The sequence below is a fragment of the Helicoverpa armigera genome, chromosome 27, assembly GCF_030705265.1.
Source record: "Helicoverpa armigera isolate CAAS_96S chromosome 27, ASM3070526v1, whole genome shotgun sequence".
Taxonomy (NCBI): Eukaryota; Metazoa; Arthropoda; class Insecta; order Lepidoptera; family Noctuidae; genus Helicoverpa; species Helicoverpa armigera.
This window is the reverse complement of record NC_087146.1, coordinates 326,216-337,873: the sequence shown is the minus strand read 5'-3', so window position 1 is coordinate 337,873 and position 11,658 is coordinate 326,216. Positions and strand designations below refer to the sequence as shown.

General features: G+C 36.0%; 1 protein-coding gene across 1 annotated transcript; it reads right to left on the bottom strand.

Annotated features, from left to right (window-relative positions):
• Positions 1-859: 859 nt before the first annotated feature.
• Positions 860-10,977, bottom strand: LOC110376185 (uncharacterized). Its single transcript, XM_064042211.1, has 5 exons — positions 10,902-10,977; positions 6,862-7,144; positions 3,209-3,358; positions 2,328-2,426; positions 860-1,693 (listed from the first exon to the last, which is right to left on the bottom strand). Exons 2-5 carry the CDS (start codon positions 7,142-7,144, stop codon positions 1,533-1,535), a joined length of 693 nt encoding a protein of 230 aa, XP_063898281.1. The 5' UTR covers positions 10,902-10,977; the 3' UTR covers positions 860-1,532.
• Between the last annotated feature and the right edge of the window lie 681 nt (positions 10,978-11,658).

The window sequence follows — 11,658 nt, the reverse complement described above, 5'->3', positions numbered from 1 at the left end:
CTACAAAAGTTAGTGTTCATTTCCCATAGAGCTTTATATCTAAAGTATTAAAGAAAGAAAATATTGTTTGTCCTTAATTTAAAGAACACAATGTAATGTTTGTTTTAATAATTATTACACTACAGTTTATACCGTGCTTAAGCTCATGTCAGTACCATAACTATTTATTTCACTTCGAGTCGGGGGGGTGTCTTTAATTATGTGTCCATGACTGTATTATGTATGTTAGTCTTTAAGGTATATATCTATGGGCCTATGCAGCCTGAGAATAAAGAGATTTGATTTGATTGATTGATTGATAAAGGGTTATTGTCATCAATGAGGCTATATTACCCTCATTTTCATTTTACGTAATGGCACAATGGTCGTTTTGACGTCCAAAAACTCCAAACCTAGAAGATTGAGAGCCATCATCATTTACTTAACGATATATGATAGGTACACGTATGTACGATACATGTATTTATCATCCGTTTGTATGGTGATACTGATACACATATAAACCTTTTTGGAGGTGTGAGTATCGGTAACCCCAGCGGGACCCAGCAGGGCCAAGGCCTGCCGGGGCTGCGGGATTGTTTGAAAGAGTTACGGCGGCCCTGGTACATAAAAGGCCTACGAAAAACACGATGGATTTTTAGTCAGTAAACGTCTGACAAACATACACCATGATTAAAACAGTATTTTGTAAAAACTACACACATTTTTGACGACACTGACTACACGACGTATTCTACACATCATTTTCACTATTTTTAACAACACGAATCATTAAAATTGAAAAATTTAGGGAGTCGAAACCAATAATTGACTGGTAGGTTCAAAACAAAAGGAGAAAGAAATAAAATAAAAACAAAAATAAATGAAAAATAAACTTTAATAAATCAAAATGTAAATCACATTAAATGGTATGTTACATTTAAGATTTTAGTTTTAATATTGTCTTTCGCGCAGATTTTTCTTTCTTATTTTTATAATTACATACAATTATTTTATAATGATTAAATATAGCTTAAAATATATCGATTAAACAGTACTTAGATTTAAACGAATTTAAGAATTAAAAACAATAAAAATCCTTACTGGCTAAGTTAATATTTTAATTTTTAAATATGTTTGATAACAAGCCATGTACTTTTTCAATTTAACTTTAATTGATTAAATGGTTAATAATGTGAATAGTATATTGATATAAATTCTAACATTTTTGTGAATTATGTGTGCATTTACATACTAGAGTAACTTATCCAAATTGTCGACAATTAAAAGCTAAAACATGTGGTAAGCACATTTCTATACTTTGTGCGACGGTGCGGGCAAACAATGTGTTATACACACAAATACTACTCTAATGAAACAAAAAAAAATCGCATTGACACTACTGTATCATAAATCATCAAAAAATCCCAAAAATATGAAGGGTAAAAACAGTTATTAACGTAATTTACCCTCTCCCCAAACAGAAGGTAACGTAGCTGCTTCTAAAGCGATTAAGTGGCTGGGGTAACAGTTATTAAGAAGGGTAATGTAGGTTACTGGAATGGGGCTCGATCACAGTTACAAGCAGCCCCACCCTGACCCTGCCTGCATTGCACGTTGCACCATGCTGACCAACCCTCGTAGGTGTTGAGTACCCGGGAAGAATGGAAGTGAATTGAAGCCTCTGTGGTCGTTGTCTCACAGGAGGGACAGCCTGTGGGGTAAAAATGGTTACTAAGAAATTGGTTGCACTTAGTCCAATATTGTGCTTGAGGCTGCGTTCACAGTAGGCAAATTGTTCGTAACCGACTGAGTAAGCCGCTGGCAAAATGTTGAGTTAGCTGCAAACTCTGATCACCTTTCCTGTTGTTTTTGCTGAGTCGGCGCACGTAACGCTACAAATTGCGCAAAATGAGCTCAAAGTAGCAAACTGTGGACACTCCACTTCAAATATGTTTTAAGGCGTACTAAACCAATACGCCGCAAACTCAGTCGGCTGCTAACAGTTTGCCTGCTCTTAGTTTATAACAGTCTAAGATACCCGAAACGGCCTAAGAAATACCCAGTTCATCACGATATAAAATGTTATCGAATTGATGAAATCTTTCTATTCTATACTTTTGACTCGAGAAGTATCGTCGCATAACCCGCATAAGTTGTAACTTAATATTGAGGAACACATGAGTATAAACATTTTCCGAAAACATACTACTAATATAAAGGCGAGATTCTACCAACAAGTTTTGCAAACAAAAAATTAGAGATAATGATATAAGATTTTTATCTTAACATGTAAATGTGTAGGTATCAATTGTAGCCAAATAAATAATCAAATGTCAGTAACTGACCGCTTAAAGCATATCCATCGTAGCAGAAAGCTGCGCACACGTCGGTCCAGTCCACAGCATGCGTGCCTTCAACCGTGGTGCAGTTGCAAAGCGGTTCACCTGTGTGGGACAGAATATATGTAGTACTGTTTCTGATTGTAAATGTCGGTCCTGCTTGTAATCTCTCTCCGTTCGTGTCGGATTACCGTCCCATTGCGCTATGCGAGTGAAGGAATAGAGAGTGCACCTGTGTCCAAGCAAATGCTTGTGCACTATAATATGTCCTGCGCAGACGGCTGATTTACTTATATGAGAACAGCCGCTGTGGACGACAATCAGTAGAATTGTATTACTATAGTGTACAATCGTTTGCATAGTCATGGTCCCCGTGTTTCGGAAATCAGAAGGCATATTCAATTTTTGGCTGTCATTACGAGTAGTCAGAAGCCAATAAGTCTGACAACCAGTTGTACCAAGGGGTACATAGGTGGAGGAAGTCAGATAGGCAGTCGCTACTTATAATCCAGTTAGACTGAAAATTGACCCAAAGTAGAAGGGATAAAGCTTGGCAGATGATGAGTCAATCAGACACGACCAGAGAGGCACCAGGCGCAGGAGCGATACCCGTAGATTGAAAAACAATAAAATCACTCGACTGCCATTCTATCTACTATTCTAAGGTATATCTAATATCCCCAGCGGGGCCCAGCAGGGCCAAGGCCTGCCGGGGCTGCGGGTTGTTCGAAAGAGATACCGCCCTGGTACATAAAAGGCCTATGAGGGAACACGACGATTTTTAGTCAGTAAGAGTGACACTCCCTCACCGCTGCTAACCCACAGCGGGAGGGGTCATTTGATGATTTTTGACGTCGTTAAAAAAAAGGTATATCTAATATCCTTACCAAGTTGGTTCCGACATAGCGCAGGGCATACATTGAAGCGCGGCTGTCCGTACTCCGCCTCCGTCGCGTTGGCTTCTTGGAGAGCCGTCTCCAGCCCCACTGGGGTCAGCTGGGAGCATGCTGTGAAGCCGCAAGCGTCGCCACCCAGTCCTGGTGGAGATAGGGGAAATTACCTGATGTTGTATGCCTGGCTACTTCTTTACACACTATTATACCCTACTAGCTTTTGCCCGCGTGACTTCCTTCAGATTTTTGTTTTGACCAATAGATGGCGGTGTATGTCCGGAATAGTTTTTTTTTGTTTTTTTTAATAATACAATCTATCCTATGTCCTTTCTCAAGTTCCAAACTATGTCTGTATGTGCTGTTTAAATATTGTGGGATTTTTTTGTGTTTTCAAAGTCCAATAGCATCCTGGGGGTTAAGTTAACTGTAGACGATTCTTGTGATAGTAAAAAATCTTCAGGGCATTATTCTCTACGAGAATCTACATTTTTTTTACTCTGGCCGGGACTTTTATTTTTGGGTACAAAATGTTCGAGACTTGAATGATCTTCTTTCAAACAAATCGGTTCAGCAGTTTAGTCGTGAAGACAGACAGACAGACAGTTACTTTCACATTTATAATATTAGTTTGGATTTAAGTCTGTAGAGTGCGTTCTGCGTGGGCGATTGATTCGTGAAGCGAACCGAAACCAATTCGCGTGACCTCACATAGGATACCTATTTGAACAGAAATTGTCGGTCTATTGTTTTCGCGTCGCGCTCCAGATCACACACATAGGACGCACCGTACAACACCTTTAATACGAAAAATACGAAAAGTCCAAAAAGCCACGATAAAACCGAGGTAGGTACGTCTGTTTTACGAAAATTAATTTAAATTACATAACATATCTAAACCTATGTACTTTTGAAGAGTTTTATTTAGAAGTTTTATTTTAGGTAAAGTCCGAAGCTATTTCCCTTACTTGGATAAGTTAGCACTATTAAGCTTTACAACAACTAAACCATTTTCAGTAGTCAAATCGCTGATAAACCAATGTGCGGCAAGTATTATATATTAAATTAAATGCGTTAATACATATAGGTACTGGTTAATATGTGTCGATTAGCACAAAGAAAAAAAATTAAAAACGTAAACATAAAACAATGATTTTTTCAAACTAAGTAAGTAGAATTAAAATGTGCGAGAATTAGAACACCATAATATGAGTCAGTCGTTACAAACAATGGAAATTCTCCCTTGAAAACTGACAGCTGTCAATTGGTCAAAACATTCGATACTCCTAACTTTGTCTCTGCTTTACACATGATCCTGTGGCTAAACCAATGTATGGATAAGGTTATTTTTTACAATTCGTCACAGAATATAATTTACATTTATGATAAAACGTGCTAAATCTGCCAACAAACTGTCATGCAATTTGGCAGACTTATAATTTAAGAATTTATGATTGAAGTTTTCTGAATAAATGCTTTTTCTTTTCTTTTCTTTCTTTTTTTTACCTATATCATAAAGTATATGTGATAGGATTTAATGTAATTAGGTACGACACACCCGATATAAAGCTGGTTGTGGTTAGGTTATATTTAGGCATATTAAAATGGTGCAATTGGGTTTCAGTATGGTGGCGCAATATAGCCACAAATAAAATGAATGGCTCTGTTTAGGTAAAATATGGCTAGGGCCTAGATTATTACAGTTTTCGTAAGATAAAATTAATGCTGAAGAACGATGAATTTATTTAAATTACAACAAGATACTGCCTACTTAAACTTTCGAATTAATTTATTTCTAAGGTTTGTCATGTTCATAAATAGAGAGACGATATGTTTTAGTTAGTAAAAGTATAATAACAAATATTACACTGTGATCACCTTCCTTCTATTCTCATATGGTTTGTAGATGGAAGTTATTTATTTTTAACCGACTTCCCAAAAAGGAGGAGGTTCTCAATTCGTCGGGATCTTTTTTTTAAATTCTTTATTGCTGCGATGTTAAACAACACAATTTCTCATCTATATTGGTAATTATTAGTTTTGTTTATACGCCGTAAGCTATTGAGATTAAGTGTCTGGAACATAAAAAATGGTGTTCGAGCCGGATTTCAATAAGTGATCTGTGTATTAAATGGAAAAATTAGACAACTTTTTGGTTGTCGCTCGGAAAACCGAGTGGGAAATCCGCTGGTACGAAAACAAGGTAAAATCTACATTTTGTATAAGTACCTTTGTGTTACAAATAAATACCGTATTGCCTTTGTTTTTGTTTAGAGGTACTTTTATCTATTATGCAGTTACTGGCTTCCGCCCGCGGCTTCGCCCGCGTATAGTTCGGTAATATCGCGTTTTCAAGGGAATTCTTCAAAAGTCCGGGATAAAAACTATCCTATGTTCTTTCTAAATGTCAACTCTACATCTGTAATTTTATTAAAATCAGTTTAGTTAGTTAGTCAGGTTAGGCGTGAAAGCGTAACAGACAGACAGATAGAGTTACTTTCGCATTTATAATATTAGTAGGAATAAAACGTGTAAGGATATGTGGACACATCGAATGATTTTTGAAATTACACTTTTACACAGGAATTTTGATATTTTCTACTGCTCGGGCTATACTTACAGGGTGTGTCGTAACTAATCACGTTAAATACTTTATGATATTCTATGGCCAATTGTAAAAAAATTGCCTAATCCATTCAGTGGGTTAGCCACATCATCTTATTCATTTTTCGTTTTCACAATTTACAACATCATGTCATTGTGTAAAGCAGAGATAAAGTTTGGAGTAGTGAATGTTTTGACCAGTTGACAGCTGTCAGTTAATGACTGACTCTTATATGGTGTTCTAATTCTCGCACATTTTTATTCTACATTATTTACTTTGTTTGAAAAATGCATTTTTTATTTTTACGTATTTTATTTTTTTCTTTACACAGTATTACAGTATATTAACGTACTTAATTTAATGGGATTAGGTACGCCACACTCGATATTTTACGTCTTTTCTGTTTCGATACACATTCTTACAAAATGTCATCAAGAGTCAAGACCGGTGCAGCAGTTTTTATTCATCAATGTTCAAAATGTTCGATAATTTCTACGTCAACAAACAATTTAGTAAAAAAACTTTAGCATTCCAGTAATACCTAAACTATCTTCCGCTAGCCGTTTCACCAGCTTCCCGGCGGAACTACTTAGATCGCGCACACGGATAAAAATAATGTATTTTGAAATATGCATTGAAAAAAATACCTAGATTAAGAAGCGAAAAATTTGCAATAATTAATTCCATATTCCATATTTTTTGTTATGCTAGAAGAGAATTTTAAGAAGTCAACTCGATATTTTTTAATAATTACTTTAGTACCTACACTACGTATTTATTTTTTCGACTACTCGGACCTATCTTGGTAAAAAAAGAACCAAAGCATTCTTAACAATTAAAAAGAGTCACGCATCTTAAACTACAAACAACAAAAATAAACAAAAAACATTCCTTACCCATCACTCCAAAATCGACAAAACTAACACAAAACAAAAAAAACTAAAAACAAAACACACACACTTTAAAACGTCACATTATCACAAAAACAAAATGGCCGCGTCAACAAACGCGAAGCACAGACAACGCTATACAGCCAAGTAACAACCTGCGTGGCAGAGGTCCGCACACAAGTTGTTCCTAGCCATCACTGACGGAACCCAAGGCTGCAAATCCTTGCGAAACTGCGTCAAATATATCCTATTCAGTTCTCCCCTATCATATTTCAATTGTAAAACGACCTCAGGAACTTCTACTCGTCTCGTTCCCACATTATTTTCTTGCGATCCTATTGGCCCGTTGTCGTTGGTCTCTCCTGATTGGCTGGGTGCGGAATTTGCTACCCCTAACGCCACGCCCAGTATGAGGGTGAATAATTTCATCTTAACCATCTGAAATGAGAGAGGTTTTAAGTTAGTTCTTTTTTGTAAAAGATTGAAAGTTATGCCTGGTTAGACGGGCCAAGTTTTTCCATTCCGAAGTTTTTTTTTTCTTGTCGCTTGAAAGAATGTTTTAATAAGATCTTTTGTATTTTTTTATTTAGTTCATAATGTTCACGATTGTATCAAATGTTCATTTAAAACATTATTTGATTAGATTTGAACTCATGTCTTATCAGAAACTAGGAATAGCCCCAAGATTAGGTAAATAAGGCGTTGCCCACATTCTAAAGACGGGATTTATTTGTCCACCATTTGTATTTGATTGTACTTTAGTTGAGATATGTTAGGGTTATAACACACAGCATAGTTATTTTGTGGTATTATTCTAATTGTGTTTTATGTGAATGCTTAACAGACATAAATATTTATTTTTAATGACTATAATTAGGAAGATATAATCAATTAATTTCGGTTATCTAAAAGAGGAACTAATTACTTGTTTTCATTGACCATGTTTATTCTATTCACTTTAACAGTTATGAAACAAAAGACATGACGCAATGGACGCATAGAGTAAACTAATTGACAGATGTTTCAAGAGTTTCAGTTCTCAGGCTACTCAACTAGATTTCCCTACCTACTTATTAACGGTACATGTTAAGGCTTTTAGAGGGCTCGTGTTAAACGTATAGGTATTGAGGCCACCCCTAAAGTTTGTCATATAATATTAGTTCTCAAATTGTCTATTCTATACTGCCTCATTGCGAATGGTCGCGTACTCGAATTGTCATCATCTCCCGAGCCTTTTCCTAACTATATTGGGGTCGGCTTCAAGTTTAACCGGATGCAACTGAGTACCAGTGTTTTACAAGGAGCGACTGCCTATCTGACACCCTCAAACCAGGTACTGGGTCGGACCGGCTGTGAGGGCTTTAATAAACTTTTACAAGCAGTAATTCATTGATTCACTCGTGCATCGGTGAGCACGTAAATGTCGGTTCTGTAGAGTGAAGGAATAGGAACATTATATATACTCTACGCAGCTGGCTGATCTCCTTGTATGAGAACTGCTGCCATGACCGATAGTGGGCTAGAAAGACATCATCTTCATCATAAAAGGTTTAAAGTAAAGCTAGACACAACTCTGATTAATGCTCAATCATTCTCCGTGCGAGAGGAGGCCTGTGCCCAGCAGTGGGACGATAAAAAAGGCTGTAGCAGTAACAGACACAACACACTAAATGATAATTCCTGTTAAGGCACTCTAAACACATTAATTAGAGAATGAAATTAACTTTGTAAAACCTTATTTGATGAATTTAAATTCAGTTAATATCCTACGATCAATTCGTCTTAATTTGTTTGAAAGTTGAAAGATTAACGCGTCAAGGAAGACAGTTTGTTTACGGAGTTAGGACCGCTCTTAATAAAGGGATTAAGATTAATTCATAACACAATGTTTTAACTGAATAATCTTCTGAATTGTTTGTAATTTTTCAGGGACCTACGCTGGCCTTATTAGATAGGCTAGTTAGATTTGAAACCTAATTTATCGAGAATTTTATTGTCAACAGCTCAGTTACACAAATATTTTTTTTTTTTAAGTTTTACCAAGGAGATAATAATGAAACAGTAAATAATAGAAAAATAAGACACTAAAAAGAAAAATGTAAGACAAGATTTAACATTATGAACACCGTTGATTAAATGGAATGGATTAAATTATTAAACACAATGGATTAAATTACTAAGGGGTTCACCCGCAACCCGTGGGAAATACTACGCTCACCCAGATAAACAGTATCCTATGTACGTACTTTGTATATACTTTCTAAGTACATAAATTATCTCTTGGACACTAGTGACTGATTCTAAGGTGAAGGAAAACATCTCGAGGAAACCTGGAGTATAAATAAAGTCTGAAATCACCAACTCGCATTGCAAGCGTTGTGATTAATGTTCAATCCTTCTCCGTGTGAGAGGAGGCCGCAGCCCAGCAGTGGGACGATAAAAAGGGTTGATGACGATACATAGATTATAATGTCACTTTAAATACCGTTTTGTCTACCCTATCATAACAGCCTTAATTCCCTAAGCGAAAATCTATAACCTACCCCCTCCCCCCACCCTTAGAAGCCTTCGTTAGAAAGAGACGGAGCTAGTTATATCCATGGAGAACAAAATGACTAGCGGAGGTGCCATAACGGAAAATCTCCTAAGAAAGTAGCGCGACAATATGCGGGTGTTCGGGGGACGAGGAACGTTACTGTCTTCGCTTTTATACGCCTTCTTTGGACCTGATCATTTTTTGTAATACCAAAAATTCGTTGGTAGATGATGCAAGGAACCCGAACGGCTCGTTATTTGACTCGCAACTGATCGTTTTGGTCATGCCTGCCGTGCGTATTTGAGCTAGAAGAAGGCGCGTGATCTACCTGCATTATGGCATCTCCGCTCAACTTTCTTTCATCATCTCCCAAGCCTTTTCCCAACTATGTTGGATTCGGCTTCCAGTATAACCGGTTGCGGCTGAGTACCAGTGTGCCACAAGGAGCGACTGCCTATCTGACCTCCTCAACCCAGTTACCCGTGCAACCCAATACCCCTTGGTAACATTGGTGTAAGATTTACTGGCTTCTGACTACCCGTAACGACTACCAAGGATGTTCATTGACAGCCGGGACCTACAGTTTACCTAACGTGCCATCCGAAACACAGTCATTGGTGTCCAAGATATACTTAGAAAGTACGTACAAACTTAGAAAAGTTGCATTGGTACTTGTCTGACCTCCACTCATCTTTCTTACTCCGTGGTAAAGCCTTTGAGGGAAAGAGAGGGGTGTGTTAGAGTGGGATAGAGCATCCGGTATTGATCCGCAGTGATTATGTAATGGTTTTATGTATTATGTGTTAGTGTGCGTATTTTATGTACAATCTGTGTGTTTGTGTGAGTGTAGAACAATGTAAGTGGTGGTTAAGTTTGTAGGTATTCTTTTAAGGGTTTTGTTATTTTTATTTATTGCTTTTAAGGTGAATGTTTCGACTGGTCACGGGAAATTCAGTATCAAATGGATTTTTGATGTTTTATTTACTTAATCGTTGTTGTCTTTAACTCCGACAGTTCTTTAAATTTAAACAGAATGACTATTGTCCTTTAAAAGGCTCTATATTATTTTTGGACCTATAGTTCAAATAGGTTTATTAGATTTTTCCTGAAAGCGTGACAGGCAGATTATAATATTGGTAAGAATAATTCTCTATTTGTCTTTACATTCAATATTTATAATGAATGTAAAGACAATATAATGTTTGTAATGAATAAATGTTTTATCTATCTATCTATCTAATATAAATAACGAGCAATAATTAGAAAGGCAGCTGACTACTGGTCCTAGACTTTTTTAATACAAGAATAGTTTACAAATAATATTAAAAGTACATTATTTGTTATTAATTTATGGATGGATTGTGTGAAAGTTGACATGGCTATAAAAATGTTACTTGCGAGATGACGGCATATAGAAGAGTATGGAAGAAGAAAACGTGCTGCGACCACAAAGAAAATGGGATAAGGGCAAGAGGATGATGTTGACGAATTTGTTATTAATTAATTCTTATTGGTTTTTACAAATAGGTTTCGTCAATATAAGCTGAATACCTATAATAAGTATAATTACTATGAATAGAAATTATAAAAAAAATATATATATAAAATCAAGAATATTTAAAATAAAAGCTTTCTAAATTACAAAAAATCATGACTCACTCAGTTTTGTAAGCAGTGTTATCAGTCGCACTTCATGAAGCATAATACTCTGAGCTTCTGTGCTGTACAACATTTAGTGCACCACAGAGTAGTGTGACGAGACAGAGAAGTAAAGACGAGGACGAAAAAAAGACACATAGGTACCTATATTTGCAAACAAATTGCAAAAAACTTCTTCTAAGCAAATGCTACTATAGCGTTGAAGAATACCTTGACGATAAAAAGATAGTCGAATGAATAACTTATAAAATAATTTTTCCCTTACATTCCTAAAAAAACATTTATCTATTATTGTATCTATATGTAATTAGACTTCCTAGCTTTCTTTTGCTGTGCCCTAACAGGGTCCATAATATGTACCTAGCTTTAAGCCCCTTGTAACATCATTGTAAGATTATGGTATGCAAATAAATATGAATATGAATAGGTTATACAGATGTGTAAGAAGAAATGGTTTGTGTAAGAACTCTGGCTGTAGTCTGACGACATATTTTTTACAATTTTGGCAAATGACAATTGTTGTAGGAACTGGAAAAAGGGCTGAAAGATTTCACGATCAGGTAAGGTTTACAACAGAAATACCGATTACCTAAATAAGAGAAAGATTAAATTATTGTAATCCAAGCTTCATCAAAATCAGTTAAGGTTGCTCCTGAAGAAATAGGCAACAAAAATAACACACACACACACACATGTATGCACAAACTTTATAATAATAGTATGATTTAAGTATACGAAAATCACTATTAAAAACAAA